Raw genomic sequence first — 25,155 nt, forward strand, 5'->3', positions numbered from 1 at the left:
ACATGTCTGTCCACTAGACGTGTCCGACCACTACACATGACTGTCCACTAGACGTGTTGTCTGTCCACTAGACGTGTCTGTCCACTAGACGTGTTGTCTGTCCACTACACATGTCTGTCCACTAGACGTGTTGTCTGTCCACTACACATGTCTGTCCACTAGACGTGTTGTCTGTCCACTACACATGTCTGTCCACTAGACGTGTCCGACCACTACACATGTCTGTCCACTAGACGTGTTGTCTGTCCACTACAAATGCTGTCCACTAGACGTGTTGTATGTCCACTACACATGTCTGTCCACTAGACGTGTCCGACCACTACACATGTCTGTCCACTAGACGTGTTGTCTGTCCACTACACATGTCTGTCCACTAGACGTGTCCGACCACTACACATGTCTGTCCACTAGACGTGTTGTCTGTCCACTACACATGTCTGTCCACTAGACGTGTTGTCTGTCCACTACACATGTCTGTCCACTAGACGTGTCCGACCACTACACATGTCTGTCCACTAGACGTGTTGTCTGTCCACTACACATGTCTGTCCACTAGACGTGTTGTCTGTCCACTACACATGTCTGTCCACTAGACGTGTCCGACCACTACACATGTCTGTCCACTAGACGTGTTGTCTGTCCACTACACATGTCTGTCCACTAGACGTGTCCGACCACTACACATGTCTGTCCACTAGACGTGTTGTCTGTCCACTACACATGTCTGTCCACTAGACGTGTTGTCTGTCCACTACACATGTCTGTCCACTAGACGTGTCCGACCACTACACATGTCTGTCCACTAGACGTGTTGTCTGTCCACTACACATGTCTGTCCACTAGACGTGTTGTCTGTCCACTACACATGTCTGTCTACTAGACGTGTTGTCTGTCCACTACACATGTCTGTCCACTAGACGTGTCCGACCACTACACATGTCTGTCCACTAGACGTGTTGTCTGTCCACTACACATGTCTGTCCACTAGACGTGTCCGACCACTACACATGTCTGTCCACTAGACGTGTTGTCTGTCCACTAGACGTGTCTGTCCACTAGACGTGTTGTCTGTCCACTACACATGTCTGTCCACTAGACGTGTTGTCTGTCCACTACACATGTCTGTCTACTAGACGTGTTGTCTGTCCACTACACATGTCTGTCCACTAGACGTGTCCGACCACTACACATGTCTGTCCACTAGACGTGTTGTCTGTCCACTACACATGTCTGTCCACTAGACGTGTCCGACCACTACACATGTCTGTCCACTAGACGTGTTGTCTGTCCACTAGACGTGTCTGTCCACTAGACGTGTTGTCTGTCCACTACACATGTCTGTCCACTAGACGTGTTGTCTGTCCACTACACATGTCTGTCTACTAGACGTGTTGTCTGTCCACTACACATGTCTGTCCACTAGACGTGTCTGACCACTACACATGTCTGTCCACTAGACGTGTCCGACCACTACACATGTCTGTCCACTAGACGTGTCCGACCACTACACATGTCTGTCCACTAGACGTGTCCGACCACTACACATGTCTGTCCACTAGACGTGTTGTCTGTCCACTAGATGTGTCCGTCCACTACACATGACTGTCCACTAGACGTGTCTGACCACTACACATGACTGTCCACTAGACGTGTCTGACCACTACACATGTCTGTCCACTAGACGTGTCCGACCACTACACATGTCTGTCCACTAGACGTGTCTGTCCACTAGACGTGTCTGTCCACTAGACGTGTCCGACCACTACACATGTCTGTCCACTAGACGTGTTGTCTGTCCACTAGACGTGTCCGACCACTACACATGTCTGTCCATCAGACGTGTTGTCTGTCCATTAGACGTGTCTGTCCACTAGACGTGTCCGACCACTACACATGTCTGTCCACTAGACGTGTTGTCTGTCCACTACACATGTCTGTCCACTAGACGTGTTGTCTGTCCACTAGACGTGTCCGACCACTACACATGTCTGTCCATCAGACGTGTTGTCTGTCCATTAGACGTGTCTGTCCACTAGACGTGTCCGACCACTACACATGTCTGTCCACTAGACGTGTTGTCTGTCCACTACACATGTCTGTCCACTAGACGTGTTGTCTGTCCACTACACATGTCTGTCCACTAGACGTGTCCGACCACTACACATGTCTGTCCACTAGACGTGTTGTCTGTCCACTACACATGTCTGTCCACTAGACGTGTTGTCTGTCCACTACACATGTCTGTCCACTAGACGTGTTGTCTGTCCACTACACATGTCTGTCCACTAGACGTGTTGTCTGTCCACTAGACGTGATGTCTGTCCACTAGACGTGTTGTCTGTCCACTACACATGTCTGTCCATCAGACGTGTTGTCTGTCCATTAGACGTGTCTGTCCACTAGACGTGTCCGACCACTACACATGTCTGTCCACTAGACGTGTTGTCTGTCCACTACACATGTCTGTCCACTAGACGTGTTGTCTGTCCACTACACATGTCTGTCCACTAGACGTGTCCGACCACTACACATGTCTGTCCACTAGACGTGTTGTCTGTCCACTACACATGTCTGTCCACTAGACGTGTTGTCTGTCCACTACACATGTCTGTCTACTAGACGTGTTGTCTGTCCACTAGACGTGTTGTCTGTCCACTAGACGTGTTGTCTGTCCACTACACATGTCTGTCCACTAGACGTGTTGTCTGTCCACTAGACGTGTTGTCTGTCCACTAGACGTGTTGTCTGTCCACTAGACGTGTTGTCTGTCCACTAGACGTGTTGTCTGTCCACTAGACGTGTTGTCTGTCCACTAGACGTGTTGTCTGTCCACTAGACGTGTTGTCTGTCCACTAGACGTGTTGTCTGTCCACTAGACGTGTTGTCTGTCCACTAGACGTGTTGTCTGTCCACTTGACGTGTCTGTCCACTTGACGTGTTGTATGTCCACTTGACGTGTCTGTCCACTAGACGTGTTGTATGTCCACTTGACGTGTCTGTCCACTAGACGTGTTGTCTGTCCATTAGACGTGTTGTATGTCCACTTGACGTGTCTATCCACTAGACGTGTTGTCTGTCCACTTGACGTGTCTGTCCACTAGACGTGTTGTCTGTCCACTTGACGTGTCTGTCCACTAGACGTGTTGTCTGTCCACTAGACGTGTTGTATGTCCACTTGACGTGTCTGTCCACTAGACGTGTTGTATGTCCACTTGACGTGTCTGTCCACTAGACGTGTTGTATGTCCACTTGACATGTCTGTCCACTAGACGTGTTGTATGTCCACTTGACGTGTCTGTCCACTAGACGTGTTGTATGTCCACTTGACGTGTCTGTCCACTAGACGTGTTGTATGTCCACTTGACGTGTCTGTCCACTAGACGTGTTGTATGTCCACTTGACGTGTCTGTCCACTAGACGTGTTGTATGTCCACTTGACGTGTCTGTCCACTAGACGTGTCTGTCCACTAGATATGTCGGTCCTTAAGTCAGACAGTCAAACACTAGGAAAAAACAAATGTTTATTTATATAAATACATTTTATTTTTATATTTATTTCACACATTTGTATTTTGTAATCAAATTTTAAAGATTTTTTTACAAGCATTCGAAAAGGCACATGTTGATAAATTAATATTTTAAATAGTGTAACAAAAGTGTAGGAAGGCACATGTTGATAAATTGATATTTTAAATAGTGTAACTAAAGTGTAGGAAGGCACATGTTGATAAATTGATATTTTAAATTGTGTAACTAAAGTGTAGGAAGGCACATGTTGATAAATTGATATTTTAAATAGTGTAACTAAAGTGTAGGAAGGCACATGTTGATAAATTGATATTTTAAATTGTGTAACTAAAGTGTAGGAAGGCACATGTTGATAAATTGATATTTTAAATAGTGTAACTAAAGTGTAGGAAGGCACATGTTGATAAATTGATATTTTAAATAGTGTAACAAAAGTGTAGGAAGGCACATGTTGATAAATTGATATTTTAAATTGTGTAACAAAAGTGTAGGAAGGCACATGTTGATAAATTGATATTTTAAATTGTGTAACTAAAGTGTAGGAAGGCACATGTTGATAAATTGATATTTTAAATTGTGTAACTAAAGTGTAGGATAAAACTAACAGAATCCAAGAATTATCGCTAAAGTGTACTTAAACTGAAGAGTGTGACATTTTACCAGACTATCCAAATTTTGTAGGCGTAAATATCTTCAAACCTACGTTCTTAATCAGTTTGTTTTACATTTAAATTAAAAGACAATGAAAACTGATTTTTTTAAAAAACTAACAAAATAACCTGATAAAACAACCTGACAAAATAAATTAACAAAATAAACTGACAAAATAACCTGACAAAATAAACTGACAAAATAAAAACAAACAAAACAAACTTCGATCAACGGCGTGCTTGATATCTTCTTCTCGTGTTAATTTTCCCATGCTAGACTAAAATGAGTCCTGAGTCCACCCAACTCAGATGGGTACCTAACTTATATTAGGGGAAGTAAAGTCGGCTAGGCATAGTGCTGACCACACTATCTCTTCATATGCCGAGGTCACAGAAACAAGTGAACTCTACTTCACTTGCCCCATAGACCGTCAGGTTTGAAAGGGAAACTTTACTTTTACTAAAATGGTGTTTTATTTCATTATGAAAGGGACGTTGTCATGGTGTGTAGCGTCTAAAAAGTGAATCAAGCCAACTGTGTGTTCTAGTTGACGGAAGTTGTTGGAAACAGCTGACAAAGCACCAAGAGGCCCACCACTGGGCTGGGACTATCTTTTATGTAGCCCACATAGATAAGCCGGCACCGTGTCAGCACGCGCTGCATGAAGTAAGCGACATGATCACGTGACAGTTTCAACAAAGGTTTTTGTTTTTTGTTACTTTCTACCACCAAGAGTTATCTACTGTGACTTGACCCAGACGATAGTTCCGACGACGTAGCAGACGACCGCCTCTCTAGAAGTTTGTCTCTTCCTACCGGAAACTCGTGGCTTCTCTTGGACGTCTTCTGGTTGCCATTAGCAACCGTGCAGTATTCGACGGATCGAGAAATTTTTTTCAAACTTTTCAAATATCTTTTGTACTGTCTTTCCTGTTGCACATTTTTAAAACATTTGGGCGGTAGGGCTTGCTGGGTGTGGCCATGTTTGGATGACGTACCACGTGACGCCACTTCCGGTTTTTTCTTCCCCCTGGGGCTTGACGTGTGGTGTAGGTCCGCGGTCACGTGACTGGCGCTGTAGGGCGAGACTTGAACCCGCGGCCTGTCGGCTACAGCCAGGCGGTGCTGACCTCTGACCTGCTTGCTGCCAACCAGCTCCCGCAGAATGTTCATCTCGTGCAGTCTCGGCGTGTCAAGATCGGTCACGTGACTCCCGCCTCCCTCGTGGTTCTTCTCGTCCTTGTTAGGGGCTACATAACCATACTGGGGGTGTCTGTATCCCCTAGACCACCTGATTTCAGCAGATTTGTCAGGTGCTATGTCGTCGTGTTGTGGGTGTCTGTATCCACCAGACCCCCTGTATCCACCAGACTCCCTGAATCCACCAGACCCCTTGAATCCACCAGACTCCCTGAATCCACCAGACCCCTTGAATCCACCACACCCCTTGAATCCACCAGACTCATTGAGAATGCGCTTCAGTAGAGGGTAGACGAGTGAATCATCATCACGATTATCGTCACCAATGTCATCAGCTACACCGTTAACATCACCGTTGTGTGTGAGACCAATGCGACGATTTTTTTCTCTAGTAGCGATATGATTTTCCTGGTTGTTTCCCTTAGTACAACTTAGTTTATTATTCTTGGTTATGTCCCCTGATTTAACTTGTGGACAACACTTAGCAGAATCCGTGTCGTGAGCTTGTGTACTGTAGCGTTTTGTTGGATTTATCTTCTCCACGATAGAAGTTTTGTTCGAAGACTCTTCGCTATCTTTCATCTGTGTAGTGTCCAGTTGATCACGTGAGCAGGTCTCTTGACTTCTGCGTGTTGCCTTGCTAGCCTTAACTTGGGATTTTACTCCCATTTTATTCACGATGCCATCCCCATGACTAGGATTCGAACCAGAACCTACAGAGTTGAGTCTCTGCTCTTCTTGTCTCTCGTTATTTGCCGGTTCAGGGATTTCAAACCGGTTTTCTTTTATCAGAGCACCAGTACCTATCATCTGATTGGTCGCAGCATCTGTCCCTGTAATCTGATTGGTCGGAGCACCAGACCCTGTCATCTGATTAGTCAGAACACCAGATCCTGTCATCTGGTTGGTCGGAGCACTAGTCCCCGTCATCTGATTGGCCGACTCGTGACGTCTGTACAATCGATCAGAAATTTCCCGCGCTTCTCTAGCAGACACGCACCTGAAGGATGGAGCACGTGGTATTCGTATTTTATAATCTGTGACGTACTCTTCAAACTTCCAGTTAAATCTGTCACGTGGACGTCTCTGAAGTATGAAATTTAAAAACGATGATGTTTCCACATCAAATTGATCACAAATAATGTCATCATACACAGCTAAATGACAAGTTTATTTCTTATGTATTCTAAAATATGTTTATAACAGTGAATTTTTTTACAGTTTAATAAATGTCACAATTCATTGGTTTTCATTTTTAGAAATGATGATGGTATAAATATTTTAAAGATGATTAATTCTAAGTTAATTGCAGTGACATGACCCACGCTAAGCATGACATGGCCCACGCTAAGCGTGACATGACCCACGCTAAGCGTGACATGACCCACGCTAAGCGTGACATGACCAACGCTTAGCTTGACATCACCCACGCTAGCGTGACATGACCCACGCTAAGCGTGACATGACCCACGCTAAGCGTGACATGGCCCACGCTAAGCGTTACATGACCAACGCTTAGCTTGACATCACCCACGCTAAGCGTGACATGACCCACGCTAAGCGTGACATGACACACGCTAAGCGTGACATGACCAACGCTAAGCGTGGCATGACCCACGCAAAGCGTGACATGACCCACGCTAAGCGTTACATGACCAACGCTTAGCTTGACATCACCCACGCTAAGCGTGACATGACCCACGCTAAGCGTGACATGACACACGCTAAGCATGACATGACCCACGCTAAGCGTGACATGACCCACGCTAAGCGTGACATGACTTACGTGTTTCTCCAAGACCCTGTCGTGTATGTCGATGACGCCACCCTCCCTCCCCTCCCTCAGCTGGTAGCCAGCGTGAGAACCGCTGTAGACTTGACGGATGTTTTTCTCCAGTATGGCACCGTGACTCAAGGAACAGGCCATGGTAGCTGTTTGCTACCCCAGTGGTAGCCACTCGCTAAAGGCAGCACAGAGGTAGCTACTCAGTAGAGGTAGCACTAAAAATATATAGGCGGTAAATAAAAACCACTTAAATGCACTTAAAATCATAAAATGTGAAACGATATCAACTTATGAGTTCAAGCTTAACTTAAGTTAACACTTAAGGTACATAATTCTAACATGTAAGGTACATAACTCTAACATGTAAGGCAAATAACTCTAATATGTAAGTTACATAACTCTAGCATGTAAGGTACATAACTCTAACATGTAAGGTACATAACTCTAGCATTTAAGGTACATAACTCTAACATGTAAGGTGAATAACTCTAACATGTAAGGTACATAACTCTAGCATGTAAGGTACATAACTCTGTAAGGTACATACCTCTAACATGTAAGGTACAAACCTCTAACATGTAAGGTACATAACCCTAACATGTAAGGTACATAACTCTAACATGTAAGTTACAAAACTCAGTTTACATAACTCTAACATGTAAGGTACATAACTCTCACATGTAAGGTACATAACTCTAACACGTAAGGTACATAACTCTAACATGTAAGGTACATAACTCTGTAAGGTACATAAATCTAACACGTAAGGTATATAACTCTAACATGTAAGGTACATAACTCTGTAAGGTACATAACTCTAACATGTAAGGTACATAACTCTAACACGTAAGGTACATAACTCTAACATGTAAGGTACAAAACTCAGTTTACATAACTCTAACATGTAAGGTACATAACTCTAACATGTAAGGTACATAACTCTAACATGTAAGGTACATAACTCTAGCATGTAAGGTACATATTTCTTACATGCAATGTACATAACTAAAATGTTAAGAGCACAATTCTAACAAAGTTAGATATGGTAAACGGATTAAAATCTTCGTTTAAAAATAAAAATGTTTTAAAAAATGAAAAATTTACCCCCAAACAAAAATCAAACAAAATTCACTACCACAAACACAGTCCGCCAGCTGACTGTTCTAACAAGCTTAGAGTAATTTGACGGTTCGTCAAGCAGAAGTAACAGGGTCAGGTGGAGAGCTTTCTCTCAGTCTAAAGCCACAGTTTCCTTACAGGCCCGATCCTTATACAATATTGTCAGGTATTGATTTGGCAGAGCGTGAAGACACACTGAGATCGAGCCAACAAAGTGATCGGTCACAGACTAAGCTATCTACAGAACTGGCGACACCAATACAACACTGGCATTATTTCCGCATTGATCTGTCAGTGGAGAAATACAGAACAGGCTTAGTAGTTGTGGAAAAAATACATCCCCAACTGCTTTTTATCTAGTGTAACCGTTGCACACACATACACACAAAGCCTATATATATATATATATATATATATATATATATATATATATATATATATATATATATATATATATATATATATATATATATATATATATAATATATATATATATATATATATATATATATATATATATATATATATATATATATATATATATATATATATATATATATATATATATATATATATATATATATATATATATATATATATACACACACACACAAAGTTCGTTGTAAAAAGTGAATAATCTGGTCTATTCCTATTAAAATAACGCTTGACAGGACAGTAAATGACATGTCTACACGCTTTAGACCATTCGTGAAACAAAGTGTTAAGAAATATAAACGTAATTATTTAACTTTACTTATGTGAGCTAGAATGACGAAAAATAAACCAAACTATTATAAGCTATGTTGCAACACATGAACTTATGTTTTATAAGCTAGGACATAAACCTATCGTTTATAAACTTAGTTATAGAACATAAACCTATCTTACCTGTATAAGGCAGGTGTATAAACCAGCTATTGACGTCCACTAACTCTGACACCTGCAGACCTGAGACCCACGTGATCAAAAAACTGGGGTTAGAGAGGGCAGATTTGAAAAGAACAGGACAAGTATCTGACAAGATATTTTAATAACACGGCACTGTAATAGGGCTCGGTCTTGTTCCTGGACACTTTAATTAAAGGCAACTTACAACAATAGGTCTTTTTAATTATAGGACAAATATTACTTCATTCACAGTTTATATTTTACAAAATTTACAGTTTTTAATTACAGTTGTGATCGAGCTGACTGAAAAAATGTGTGGAACATTAATCTGATTCAGGTGGAACATTAATCTTATACAGGTGGAACATTAATCTGATACAGGTGGAACATTAATCTGATACAGGTGGAACATTAATCTGATACAGGTGGAACATTAATCTGATACAGGTGGAACATTAATCTGATACAGGTGGAACATTAATCTGATACAGGTGGAACATTAATCTGATACAGGTGGAACATTAATCTGATACAGGTGGAACATTAATCTGATACAGGTGGAACATTAATCTGATACAAGTGGAACATTAATCTGATACAGGTGGAACATTAATCTGATACAGGTGGGACATTAATCTGATACAGGTGGAACATTAATCTGATACAGGTGGAACATTAATCTGATACAGGTGGAACATTAATCTGATACAAGTGGAACATTAATCTGATACAGGTGGAACATTAATCTGATACAGGTGGGACATTAATCTGATACAGGTGGAACATTAATATGATACAGGTGGAACATTAATCTGATACAGGTGGAACATTAATCTGATACAGGTGGAACATTAATCTGATGAAGGTGGAACATTAATCTGATACAGGTGGAACATTAATATGATACAGGTGGAACATTAATCTGATACAGGTGGAACATTAATCTGATACAGGTGGAACATTAATCTGATACAGGTGGAACATTAATCTGATGAAGGTGGAACATTAATCTGATACAGTTGGAACATTAATCTGATACAGGTGGAACATTAATCTGATACAGGTGGAACATTAATCTGATACAAGTGGAACATTAATCTGATGCAGGTGGAACATTAATCTGACACAGATGGAACATTAATATGATTCAGGTGGAACATTAATCTGATGAAGGTGGAACATTAATCTGATGAAGGTGGAACATTAATCATATACAGGTGGAACATTAATCTGATACAGGTGGAACATTAATCAGATACAAGTGGAACATTAATCTGATACAGGTGGAACATTAATCTGATACAGGTGGGACATTAATCTGATACAGTTGGAACATTAATCTGATACAAGTGGAAAATTAATCTGATACAGGTGGAACATCAATCTGATGAAGGTGGAAAATAATTTGATACAGGTGGAACATTAATCTGATACAAGTGGAACATTAATCTGATACAGGTGGAACATTAATCTGATACAGGTGGGACATTAATCTGATACAGGTGGAACATTAATCTGATACAGGTGGAACATTAATCTGATACAGGTGGAACATTAATCTGATACAGGTGGAACATTAATCTGATACAAGTGGAACATTAATCTGATGCAGGTGGAACATTAATCTGATACAGGTGGAACATTAATCTGACACAGATGGAACATTAATCTGATTCAGGTGGAACATTAATCTGATGAAGGTGGAACATTAATCTGATGAAGGTGGAACATTAATCATATACAGGTGGAACATTAATCTGATACAGGTGGAACATTAATCAGATACAAGTGGAACATTAATCTGATACAGGTGGAACATTAATCTGATACAGGTGGGACATTAATCTGATACAGTTGGAACATTAATCTGATACAAGTGGAAAATTAATCTGATACAGGTGGAACATTAATCTGATGAAGGTGGAACATTAATCTGATACAGGTAGAACATTAATCTGATACAAGTGGGACATTAATCTGATACAGGTGGAACATTAATCTGATACAAGTGGAACATTAATCTGATACAGGTGGAACATTAATCTGATACAGGTGGAACATTAATCTGAAACAGGTGGAACATTAATCTGATACAGGTGGAACATTAATCTGATACAGGTGGAACATTAATCTGATACAGGGGGAACATTAATCTGATGCAGGTGGAACATTTATCAAATACAGATGGAACATTAATCTGATGCAGGTGGAACATTAATCTGATACAGGTGGAACATTTATCAAATACAGATGGAACATTAATCTGATACAGGTGGAGCATTAATCTAATACAGGTGGAACATTAATCTGATACAGATGGAACATTAATCTGATTCAGGTGGAACATTAATCTGATGAAGGTGGGACATTAATCTGATACAGGTGGAACATTAATATGATACAGGTGGAACATTAATCTGATACAGGTGGAACATTAATCTGATACAGGTGGAACATTAATCTGATGAAGGTGGAACATTAATCTGATACAGGTGGAACATTAATATGATACAGGTGGAACATTAATCTGATACAGGTGGAACATTAATCTGATACAGGTGGAACATTAATCTGATACAGGTGGAACATTAATCTGATGAAGGTGGAACATTAATCTGATACAGTTGGAACATTAATCTGATACAGGTGGAACATTAATCTGATACAGGTGGAACATTAATCTGATACAAGTGGAACATTAATCTGATGCAGGTGGAACATTAATCTGACACAGATGGAACATTAATATGATTCAGGTGGAACATTAATCTGATGAAGGTGGAACATTAATCTGATGAAGGTGGAACATTAATCATATACAGGTGGAACATTAATCTGATACAGGTGGAACATTAATCAGATACAAGTGGAACATTAATCTGATACAGGTGGAACATTAATCTGATACAGGTGGGACATTAATCTGATACAGTTGGAACATTAATCTGATACAAGTGGAAAATTAATCTGATACAGGTGGAACATCAATCTGATGAAGGTGGAAAATAATTTGATACAGGTGGAACATTAATCTGATACAAGTGGAACATTAATCTGATACAGGTGGAACATTAATCTGATACAGGTGGGACATTAATCTGATACAGGTGGAACATTAATCTGATACAGGTGGAACATTAATCTGATACAGGTGGAACATTAATCTGATACAGGTGGAACATTAATCTGATACAAGTGGAACATTAATCTGATGCAGGTGGAACATTAATCTGATACAGGTGGAACATTAATCTGACACAGATGGAACATTAATCTGATTCAGGTGGAACATTAATCTGATGAAGGTGGAACATTAATCTGATGAAGGTGGAACATTAATCATATACAGGTGGAACATTAATCTGATACAGGTGGAACATTAATCAGATACAAGTGGAACATTAATCTGATACAGGTGGAACATTAATCTGATACAGGTGGGACATTAATCTGATACAGTTGGAACATTAATCTGATACAAGTGGAAAATTAATCTGATACAGGTGGAACATTAATCTGATGAAGGTGGAACATTAATCTGATACAGGTAGAACATTAATCTGATACAAGTGGGACATTAATCTGATACAGGTGGAACATTAATCTGATACAAGTGGAACATTAATCTGATACAGGTGGAACATTAATCTGATACAGGTGGAACATTAATCTGAAACAGGTGGAACATTAATCTGATACAGGTGGAACATTAATCTGATACAGGTGGAACATTAATCTGATACAGGGGGAACATTAATCTGATGCAGGTGGAACATTTATCAAATACAGATGGAACATTAATCTGATGCAGGTGGAACATTAATCTGATACAGGTGGAACATTTATCAAATACAGATGGAACATTAATCTGATACAGGTGGAGCATTAATCTAATACAGGTGGAACATTAATCTGATACAGATGGAACATTAATCTGATTCAGGTGGAACATTAATCTGATGAAGGTGGAACATTAATCTGATGAAGGTGGAACAGTAATCATATACAGGTGGAACATTAATCTGATGCAGGTGGAACATTAATCTGATACAGGTGGAACATTAATCTGATACAGGTGAAACATTAATATGATACAGGTGGAACATTAATCTGATACAGGTGGAACATTATTCTGATACAGGTGGAACATTAATCTGATACTGGTAGAACATTAATCTGATACAGGTGGAACATTAATCTGATACAGGTGAAACATTAATATGATACAGGTGGAACATTAATCTGATACAGGTGGAACGTTAATCTGATACAGGTGGAACATTAATCTGATGCAGGTGGAGCATTAATCTGATACAGGTGGAACATTAATCATATACAGGTGGAACATTAATCTGATGCAGGTGGAACATTAATCTGATGAAGGTGGAACATTAATCTGATGAAGGTGGAACATTAATTATATACAGGTGAAACATTAATCTGATTCAGGTGGAACATTAATCTGATACAGGTGGAACATTAATCTGATACAGGTAGAACATTAATCTGATACAGGTGGAACATTAATCTGATACAGGTGAAACATTAATATGATACAGGTGGAACATTAATCTGATACAGGTGGAACATTAATCTGATACAGGTGGAACATTAATCTGATACAGGTGGAACATTAACCTGATACAAGTGGAACATTAATCTGATACAGGTAGAACATTAATCCGATTCAGGTGGAACATTTATCTGATAAAGGTGGAACATTAATCTGATGAAGGTGGAACATTAATCTGATACAAGTGGGACATTAATCTGATACAGGTGGAACATTAATCTGATGAAGGTGGAACATTAATCTGATACAGGTGGAACATTAATCTGATACAGGTCTATTTGGCTAACTTATCCACCTACTCACCAATCCACCAACTCACCAATCCACCAATCCACCAACTCACCAATCCACCTACTCACCAATCCACCGACTCACCAATCCACCGACTCACCAATCCACCAATCCACCAACTCACCAATCCACCAACTCACCAATCCCCCGACTCATCAATCCACCAACTCACCAATCTACCTACTCACCAATCCACCAACTCACCAATCTACCTACTCACCAATCTACCAACTCACCAATCCACCAAGTTGATACACAGTAGAAAGTGCATCAAACTAATGTACATAAATCTTTTCTCCTGCTACGATATCATATAACATAAACCTAGACTAACACAGGGTATTCGTGTGATAAAGTTTTTATTTTACAAATTAGATTCAAAATCGTAATTATTTTAATTAATCACATTTTTTAGCAGTTGATTTTAACCAGAATTTCAAAAGAGGTCGTTTTAACATCAGGCGACCACAAAATGATCAAATTTCTAAATCAACGTTGACCTCATTTTCAGCCACTCACACAACAGATGGCGCGCGTCACGCCTCACAGACGATATTTTTTTACCTGGAGGTTAGGGCAGGTGACAGCAAGCAATCTATGGGAGTAGCAGACGTTGTGTAAGAGATGGTCGTCTAGCGGGTCTTTGTCTGCATAACTTATGCTATAAGGGAAAGGTTTATAGAAAGTAGAAAGTTAGGGTTAAGGAAATTATAAAGTTAGGATTAGAGAAAGTAGATATAAAGGGGTAAAGAAATTTTAAAAATAGGATTCTAGAAAGGTTAAAGATTCTAGGGTTAAAGAAATTAAAAATTTAGGATTATAGAAATCAGAAAGTTGCGGTTAAAGAAATGAAAAAATTAGGATTATATCAATTAGAAAGTTAGGGTTAAATAAATAAAAGTAATACAGATAACAAATGGCATGATACAAAAGGCAAGCGTGTACTTGAGTTGTTTCAACTGTATCATGATAAATGGTATCAAACCATTAAAGGCTGTGTGTGGAATACAACAAATTATCCTACATGAAAACAGAGTTTCTTCCTGGCGTCTCTTCGGAGGGGGGGGGGGGGGTCAGCCCTCCTCCTCCGAAAAAGGTCTACACCACCCCCGAACGAAATGGGATTGATATAGAAAATATATACTTTTAATAGTGTCCGCCCCCCGGAAATTTTAGTCCGCCCCCACCCCCCGAAAATTTCAAGTGCCCTTTCCCCCCCCCCCCCCCCCCCCCCCCCGGGAGAAAAAAGTCTGGAAATAACACTGCATGAAAACAAAACAAATGAAGGTCCTGTATTAAATACAACAAATGATAATAGATGAAATCAAACCAAAAAAGACTTTGTTTTTACTTAAATGTAACACAAAAAATGAAATCAAACCAAAAAAAAATATTTGTTTTATATTAGTAACAAATGATGATAAATGAAATCAAACCAAAAAAGTCTTTGTTTTATGTTAAATGCTACAAATGATGATAAATGAAATCAAACCAAAAAAGTCTTTGTTTTATGTTAAATGCAACAAATGATGATAAATGAAATGACAGCCTAGCCGTCTTTGTGTTGTGTTCATTATATGGAGGCCAACGTACGCTAAACACAAACTACTGGCTATCGATTCAGTTCAGCACCATTTCAACAATGGCCTTACCGCAATATTTTTGTCTACTGCAACACTCCACTTGCTACTGGGCAACAATCGTGTTCTTGAGCATTTATTTTTTGCGGGGTTGATTTGTAAACCAAAATATTTTCTATTAGCTTCCGTGTTAAGTTGGTTTTCATGGGGATATTTTGCACTTTATCAATTACTCGTATTTTAGTTGTATGTTACGATAAGGATCATTTAAATGTGTTTATTACGATAAGGACCATTTAAAGATGTATATTAAGATTAGGGCCATTTAAAGTTGTATATTATTATTGGGACCATTTAAAGTTGTATATTATGATTGGGACCATTTAAAGTTGTATATTATGATTGGGACCATTTAAAGTTGTATATTATGATTGGGACAATTTAAAGTTGTATATTATGATTGAGGCCATTTAAAGTTGTATATTATGATTGGGACCATTTACAGTTGTATATTATGATTAGGACCATTTAAAGGTGTATATTATTATTGGGACCATTTAAAGTTGTATATTATGATTGGGACAATTTAAAGTTGTATATTATGATTGAGGCCATTTAAAGTTGTATATTATGATTGGGACCATTTACAGTTGTATATTATGATTAGGACCATTTAAAGGTGTATATTATTATTGGGACCATTTAAAGTTGTATATTGCACACAGATAAGGACAGTTAAAGAATTGTGTTTTGACCAGAATTCGGATTTTTTTTCGCTATAAAATCAATTCAAGCAGTGAAATTGTCTTTGTGTCTCAATATTATCTTATTATAAGACAATATTGGTAAGGATAAAATTCTTATCCTTGCCAATATTATCTTATCCCTACCAATATTATCTTATCCCTTCCAATATTATCGTATCCCTACAAACATTATCGTATCCCTACCAATACATCCCTACCCTTTCAACGTGTTGCAGCCTCGCAAAGTTACGTATCGCGTGTAGCAGTAATGTGTTCCACGACCAAACGTATGGAGCTAAGATCGATAAAATACTCTGGGCACGTGACTAGTGTGGTGTGTGAGTTTCAAACTGTGGTGGTTGACGAGTGAGTCACTTGGTCGTGCCGGCCAGACAACTGTAAGTAGATGCTCCTGATTTTTTTTTCTCGTCATTTTAAAACAAGTTAATTAAAAAGTCTAGTGACAATTTTAGCGCAATTTCCTTATGTTATCTAAAAATAGCTCTGTCGTAGCGTAAATCAAGAGCAGGGTTAGTAAAACCATTGGTTAGTTATTAAAACGTTTTTTATTTAAAAAAAATTTCAGTATTTTACATGTTTTATTTACAATAGAGTTACATGACTAAAAACCATTGCGCGCCTAGCTACTGAACGTGATGACGAAGCCATAGAACGTGATGGTGCAGCTATTGAACGAGATGACGCGTGTGGTGTGGTTGGAAAAAATGCCTACTAATTCGGTCCAAATTTTAATTAATTCAAAAAAAAATTTGTGACCGAACGAAAGGATATTTTTGAAAACTTTCTTCGGCAATATTGTTCTAAATTATGGCAGGAATCGATTGGTACATGTTTCAAGTCGCTAAGTGGTCTGGTTGCCGAGATATGGGCTAAAAACTGCTTTTTTTCGAGGTTTTTTGGCTTTTCCGGGAAATCCATGAAAGAAACCCGGAATTTTTATAGCCTATGTTCATCCTCGTAACTTTCTTAACATAATTGCTTTTGGAACTAGTCATCGATATTGCTTCGTTGAGGAGGAGATACGACTTAAAGCTGCGGACACACATCCATCCATTCATTCATTCATACATTCATACATCCAGAAATGACGGGTTAATAAACGCAATTCTCCAGAATGGAAATTGCGCTAAAAACATTGTAAACCAGGTGATTAAAGTAGGGGAGATAATCTTTTGTTTACATTGTTGACTTCAGCAACTCTCCTCATCTCAACAATTTTATCTTTGTATAATCATCTCCCATCTCAACAATTTGATCTTTGTTGTCCAAACACAACGCATAAACCGTACAGTAATTCTTACAAAAACATACAAAAAAATACCTTTAGCTATTCTTTTTTTCCATTCTGACATTCTTGCGAATTTTTTTTCTAGACATGTATAATATACATTTATCAACATGTATGATAAACATGTCTCAAGTGTATTGCTGTGAAGGACATGGTATAAATGGGTAGTGGAATTTGTATCTGTTATATAGACAAGGTGTCTTTTATATAGACAAGGTGTCTTTTATATAGACAATGTGTTCGTTATATAGACAAGGTGTCTGTTATATAGATAAGGCGTCTGTTATATAGACAAGGCGTTTGTTATACAGACAAGGTGTCTGTTATGCAGACAATGTGTCTGTTACACAGACACGTTGTCTGTTATATAGACAAGTTTTACACAGTTAGTGAAAACAATATCTTCAGTATCCAACTACTACACCTCTTTAATGTTTTGATGATGTGTTTACATTACGCACATCTCTAATGATGTTTCAATGATGTGTTAACAACACTACCAAAAGGCGAGCTAGAGGATATGTTACAACATCCCCAGGCTATCGAACGATTCTCAATTGATGGATCAATGATCTCAAGTCGCATGCCTTGCCTAGTCGTATGTAAATATTTCTAAGATCAAAAATGTCCAATCGATTTTAACGTCGAACAATTACAGACAAAGGCATATAATTAACCCCAGCCATTTCATCCCATCGCCCCTGGCAGTAAGGTACGTTGTGGCAGTTGGTGAACGCTGTATGCACCAGACTCCGGCTAGCCGGAATAGAGGCGAATGTGTGTAGTCAAACCAACTGCGTATAGTCAAACTAACTGCGTGTAGTCAAACCAACTGCGTGTAGTCAAACTAACTGCATGTAGTCAAAACAACTGCGTATAGTCAAAGCAACTGCGTATAGTAAAACCAACTGCGTGTAGTCAAACCACCTGTGTGTAGTCAAACCAACTGCGTGTAGTCAAACCAACTGCGTATAGTCAAACCAACTGCGTGTAGTCAAACCAACTGCGTATAGTCAAACCAACTGTGTGTAGTCAAACCAACTGTGGGTAGTCAAAACCATCCACACAACATGACACCACTTAACACCACACCACACAACATGACACCACTTAACACCACACAACACAACATGACACCACACAACATGACACCACACAACATGACACCCCACAATATGACACCACTTAACACCACACCACACAACATGACACCCCACAACATGACACCACACAACATGACACCACACAACACCACACCACACAACACCACACCACACAACATGACACCCCACAACATGACACCACACAACATGACACCACACAATATGACACCACACAATATGACACCACACAACACCACACCACACATCCTGACACCCCACAACAACACACCACACAACATGACACCACACAACATGACACCACACAATATGACACCACACAACATGACACCACACAACACAATATGACACCACACAACACCACACCACACATCATGACACCACACAACATGACACCACACAACATGACACCACACAACACCACACCACACAACATGACACCACACAACATGACACCACACATCACGACACCACACAACATGACACCATACAACATGACACCACATAACATGACACCATACAACATAACACCAACCAACATGACACCACAACATAACATCACACAACACCACACCACACATCACGACACCACACAACATGACACCAACCAACATGACACCACGCTACACGACACCACACAACATGAAACCACACAACATGACACCACACACCATGACACCCCACAACATGACACCACACAACACCACACCACACAACATGACACCACACCACACAACACCACACCACACATCATGACACCACACAACATGACACCCCACAACATGACACCCCACAACATGACACCCCACAACATGACACCACACAACACCACACCACACATCCTGACACCCCACAACAACACACCACACAACATGACACCACACAACATGACACCCCACAATATGACACCACACAACACCACACCACACAACATGACACCACTCAACATGACACCCCACAACATGACACCACACAACATGACACCCCACAATATGACACCACACAACACCACACCACACAACATGACACCACTCAACATGACACCCCACAACATGACACCACACAACACCACACCACACAACACCACACCACACATCATGACACCCCACAACACCACACCACACATCATGACACCCCACAACATGACACCACACATCATGACACCCCACATCATGACACCCCACATCATGACACCCCACATCATGACACCACACATCATGATACCACACATCATGACAGCCCACATCATGACACCACACATCATGACACCACACATCCTGATCTATCACCAGGTTGAGTAAGATGGTTCGTCAAGTCCATGAGGACGTCCTACCATGTCCAGAGAGAACCGCCAGATCTCCGCCCAGCTGATAGTCTGCTGGCTCCTGGCTCTCCTGGGGCTGGCCTCATCCGACATGAACAATACAGGTGAGGCTAACGGTTACCTGAGGTCAAAATATCAGTTTACAGGTGGGCTAACGATTACCTGAGGTCAAAATATCAGTTTACAGGTGAGGCTAACGGTTACCTGAGGTCAAAATATCAGTTTACAGGTGGGCTAACGATTACCTGAGGTCAAAATATCAGTTTACAGGTGAGGCTAACGGTTACCTGAGGTAAAAATATCAGTTTACAGGTGGGCTAACGATTACCTGAGGTCAAAATATCAGTTTACAGGTGAGGCTAGCGATTACCTGAGGTAAAAATATCAGTTTACAGATGGGGCTAACGATTACCTGAGGTCAAAATATCAGTTTACAGATGGGGCTAACGATTACCTGAGGTCAAAATATCAGTTTACAGATGGGGCTAACGATTACCTGAGGTAAAAATATAAGTTTACAGGTGAGACAGGTCAACATATCAGTTTACAGGTGAGGCTGGTCAACATGTCAGTTCACAGATGGAGCTAACAGGTACACATGTCAGTTTACAGGTGGAGCTAACGATTACCTGAGGTCAAAATGTTAATTTACAGGTGTAACCAACTGGTTCTTTTGTGTAAGAATGATGTAGCGTATGATTGCTTGTTTTTCTAAACTCTACTGTTTTAATCAAACTTAGTGTCGGTCAAACAATCAATTCCATTTGGTGGTGTGTGGAGCGTATGGGCGTGCTATACATGATTGATCCATTGATCGCCTGCCTTAGTTAATGCTGAGGTGGAACTGAGGTAAAGAGATCTTATCTCACCCTGGCTCAACTTCCCCGGCAATGATGGAGAGTTCTCACGATAAGGTGGGAGGGGGAGGTAGTCGTGTGCCTGATTGATAAGGATTTTTGTATGCTTGCTGAGGATGGGAAATATAGGCTAATAACAACTTTTGTATATATATATATATATATATATATATATATATATATATATATATATATATATATATATATATATCGTTGATTAGATACAGGGGTTATAAAAAAATACCAGTAACGTATCAGTGCTACCCCATCTCATCAAATATGTATAGTATAAACTGTCTATGGTAGTACTATCAGAACGCCTAGTCAGGGTGGGGGGGGGGGGGGGGAATACATGGCGCACACATACTAAAAATGCACCTGCATAACATAAGACCTACACATCACATGTATAATAAAATACCTGTATATCACATGAATAGCAAAAAAAACTTTATATCACCTTTAAGAGCTTTATATCGCCTGTATAACAAAACTTTGTATATTACTTGTATAACAAAATAGCCTTATATCAAATGTATATTAAAATAGCTTTATATGACCTATATAACAAAAGACCCTTATATCACATTTATAACGAAAAAAATATCACTTGTATCAAAAGAGTTTTATATGACCTGTATAACAAAAGACCTTATATGACTTGTCTAACAAATGACCTTATATTACCTGTATAACAAAAGACCTTATATGACTTGTCTAACAAAAGACCTTATATGACCGGTATAACAAAAGACCTTATATGACTTGTCTAACAAAAGACCTTGTATGACCTGTATAACAAAAGACCTTATATGACATGTATAACAAAAGACCTTATATGACTTGTCTAACAAAAGACCTTGTATGACCTGTATAACAAAAGACCTTATATGACATGTATAACAAAAGACCTTATATGACGTTATAACAAAATACCCGTATATGACCTGTATAACAAAAGGCCTTATATGACCTGTATAACAAAAGACCTTATATGACCTGTAGAACAAATGACCGTATATGACCTGTAGAACAAAATACCTTAAATGACCTGTATAACAAAAGACCTTATATGACATGTAGAACAAAAGACCTTATATGACCTGTAGAACAAAAGACCTTATATGACCTGTAGAACAAATGACCTCATATGACTTGTAGAACAAAAGACCTTATATGAGCTGTATAACAAAAGACCTTATTACCTGTCTAACAAAAGACCTTATATGACATGTATAACAGAATGCCTGACTTTGTTACAGCGCCGCCCCTGACCTGCGATGACCTGGCCTGTGAAAACTACAACGTCTGCCACCTGGTGCTGGTCAACGGCACACAGGTCGGTGACGCCTTCTGTGTCTGTAAGGGGGAGTGGGCGGGGCAGAGGTGTGAGTCTAGGATCAAGCTGGCATCGTCTCGTGTGACGTCACGGCAGGTGACGCTGGAAGTGGAGCAGGCCCCGCCCTCCCGTAGACCTGAAAGACTGAAAGATCTGCACATCAGGAGGCTGACCCTGGTGCTGTGGAACCTGAACGCCAGCGACCACTGTATGGTGCTACAGCAAGCCCAGGTCCAGACGCCCATCGTCCTGACGGGGCTAGACAGGAACCAAGGCTATGTGGCCTGTGTAGCCAACGGCCAACTGGAGTCCTGCTCGCTCTTTGACGTCACTAACCTGACTTTCAAGCCCAACTGTTTATATTTTAAAACCAAGCTCACGGACGCCGACCCGGTGCATTTTATTCTATATATAGCAGTAGGAGTTCTCGCGCTTTTTGTGCTAACTTGCTGCTGTTTTATTTACACCAAACGCCATACTTTAATCGTTCAGCTCATTCTCAACGTGTTTTGTTGTCGGAACTGCTACTGCTGTCGGAAATACGCTAAGAGAAGACACCAGTCTATGCGCAAACAAAGGGAAGTAAGAGATGACGTACTTCTCTCCCCTGAAGTTAATCTGGACATCGTACGCAGGAGAGGGACTTTAGAGTCCAGCTATAGAGCATCCAAGACATCTTCCATGCTGTCACGGATCAGTGCCTATTCAATGGACCCTGACGGGTTCACTGACGTGAGCGGTTCACTCAACCACAACACATTTTTCTACATGGATCAAGGCGTGGTCGTACCAAGCTATTTACCTCATAACGATACAAGCATGACGTCATCCTACCTTGACGATGACCTGTTTTCATCAACCACCGACAAATCTGTCAGCTGCATCGGTTCCTTGGACCTGACAAACATTGATGCCAGTCCAGCGAAACTATTTCCCACAATATCTCAAGAATTCGGACCTTACTTAACAGATGATGCGGCGGATTTGATTTTCTCTAGTGGATCACACGACACATTCCAACCATTTTCTCAAGGAAATAACTGCAACGTTCAAAGTTTTAACATTGAATATCCATTGACAACGATGAATTCAAACAATTGTTCAGAATTATCAAAATTAAAAAATTCCAACATATATCGTCATCATCCGTATTTACAGAAACAGTTGAATAAAACCAGGTCAAATAACAGTTCTTTATATCTTAGCGAATCACGTGATCACTTGTTAAAAGACCGTCCCATGGAACCAACCAATCACGTCCATCAACACTGCAATGGAGGTGCCTTAACAGACTCGAGCACAAAGTTAACAAACGATGTTTGCTTAACGCCTGCTCTCCCTCAAGACAAAATCAATTACATTTCCTCGAAATCTGATTGGCTATTCCAGAATCGACAGTTTAACCATCATTACAATACAATGCCATCATTAGGCAAAAAATTACAGAGTTTCAAAAAACCAAATCACGTGATAAGTTTAGCCAATGGAAACGACATAAAAGATAGAAACTTGACGCTTCCGAGGGCTCAGAAATCTGGTCTTCACATTCCTCAAGTCGCAGACGATATCTTTAACGGCTTGAACTTCTGCACGCTACCCAGAATTCAGCGCACTACGTCTGTTGTCAAGCGACCCCAGAAACCCACAACCTTGACCTTACACACCAACACGAGGCCTGCCAGCCCAGCCCTGCCCCACACCGCCCCGACCAGTCCAGTCCCGTCCCCCCACATCACCCCAACAAACTCCCGACCTACTGGTCGACACGTCAGAAACCTCATCTCTCACTTCGAACACAATTTCGGTTTATTCCGAGTCTCCAAACAGAACTCAATGACAGACGAAGAAGAAGAATACAGAGAGCTTCAGTCTCCTCTAGTAGAAGACCGCAAACAGCTGAGGAAACAGCGCTCCGTCACACCCAGTAAAACAACCCCTACAGCCCCCAACAGCTGTCCCGGCCCTGGGATATTTGAAGGACACCCCTCACAACACTACATCCCTCCATTCTCGCCCGCCGATGATTGTGACGACCACTCGACTTATTCACTTGACCTTATGGCAGATGACCTTTCCAGTGAAAAAAGCGTCATTTCCTGTTTCGATGACGACAACAGTAATTTAGTGACGCCGTTTTTGTCGGACTCAGATGACGACACCTACAACGGTCTAACGTCTCTCGGTGGGTCAATGGACACATTATGTAACGACACACCAGCGTGTAACGACACACCAGCGTGTAACGACACACCAGCGTGTAACGACACGCCAATAGAAAACTCATTTGGGCATGGATTTGTGAGGGCTGCTAACAGAGATGAAACAAACTTTGAAACGCACGATAAATAACATTACATTTTATTGTTTGCAAATGGTTTTTGATATATTTTTGCTAATATTTTTGTCAAAATTTGTTGTCATATATTTTTGGCAAAAATTTTCTTTAAAACTGTTGTTTGTGTTGTGAGCGACTCTTTCTACAACAATAAACTTGATTCGATCTGCTTAATTAATGATTGAAATGTTTGTTATTGCTTTAACTAGAGGCTGGTGTTGCTGTGTGAAGTTCAGACACATTTGCGCCACTTTTTCCAGTAAAGACTAGCAATCAGACAATTAAACGTTTTCTAAGAACCTCCTGTCACTGTCAGGTTTTCAAAGAACCTCCTGTCACAGTCAGTTTTCAAAACAAACAAAACTCCTCTCACGGTTACAATAGTTTTCAAAAAGAACCTGTCAAATAGAGTTTAGAATTCAGGTGAAGACATTGTCGCCAGACTCGCATAACTTGCTGGCTTAATTAGGCAAAAAATAGATCTTTTAATACAGATAGGACTAGCAAG

At 40.2% G+C, this 25,155-nt stretch overlaps 2 protein-coding genes across 2 annotated transcripts; one reads left to right on the forward strand and one right to left on the reverse strand.

The window, feature by feature from the left end:
- Positions 1-4,914: 4,914 nt before the first annotated feature.
- LOC131955285 (uncharacterized) lies at positions 4,915-8,508 on the reverse strand. Its single transcript, XM_059319342.1, has 3 exons — positions 8,301-8,508; positions 7,166-7,380; positions 4,915-6,465 (listed from the first exon to the last, which is right to left on the reverse strand). The coding sequence occupies exons 2-3, from the start codon at positions 7,304-7,306 to the stop codon at positions 4,915-4,917; spliced, it is 1,692 nt and encodes a 563-aa protein (XP_059175325.1). The 5' UTR covers positions 7,307-7,380; positions 8,301-8,508.
- An 8,175-nt stretch (positions 8,509-16,683) lies between these two features.
- Positions 16,684-24,814, forward strand: LOC131955295 (uncharacterized). The gene is made up of 3 exons (XM_059319366.1): positions 16,684-16,760; positions 20,085-20,220; positions 22,236-24,814. Exons 2-3 carry the CDS (start codon positions 20,127-20,129, stop codon positions 24,659-24,661), a joined length of 2,520 nt encoding a protein of 839 aa, XP_059175349.1. The 5' UTR covers positions 16,684-16,760; positions 20,085-20,126; the 3' UTR covers positions 24,662-24,814.
- Positions 24,815-25,155: the final 341 nt, after the last annotated feature.

This window comes from Physella acuta, unplaced genomic scaffold (assembly GCF_028476545.2).
Source record: "Physella acuta isolate Inbredline_101_S28 unplaced genomic scaffold, ASM2847654v3 ptg001062l, whole genome shotgun sequence".
In the NCBI taxonomy this organism is placed as follows: Eukaryota; Metazoa; Mollusca; class Gastropoda; family Physidae; genus Physella; species Physella acuta.

Coding starts and splice junctions, on each gene's coding strand:
- LOC131955285 (XM_059319342.1), bottom strand. CDS start 7,306: ATGGCCTGTTCCTTGAGTCACGGTGCCATACTGGAGAAAAACATCCGT. Junction 6,466..7,165: donor ACAGGGTCTTGGAGAAACAC/GTAAGTCATGTC, acceptor TTCATACTTCAG/AGACGTCCACGTGACAGATT.
- LOC131955295 (XM_059319366.1), top strand. CDS start 20,127: ATGTCCAGAGAGAACCGCCAGATCTCCGCCCAGCTGATAGTCTGCTGG. Junction 20,221..22,235: donor ATCCGACATGAACAATACAG/GTGAGGCTAACG, acceptor ACTTTGTTACAG/CGCCGCCCCTGACCTGCGAT.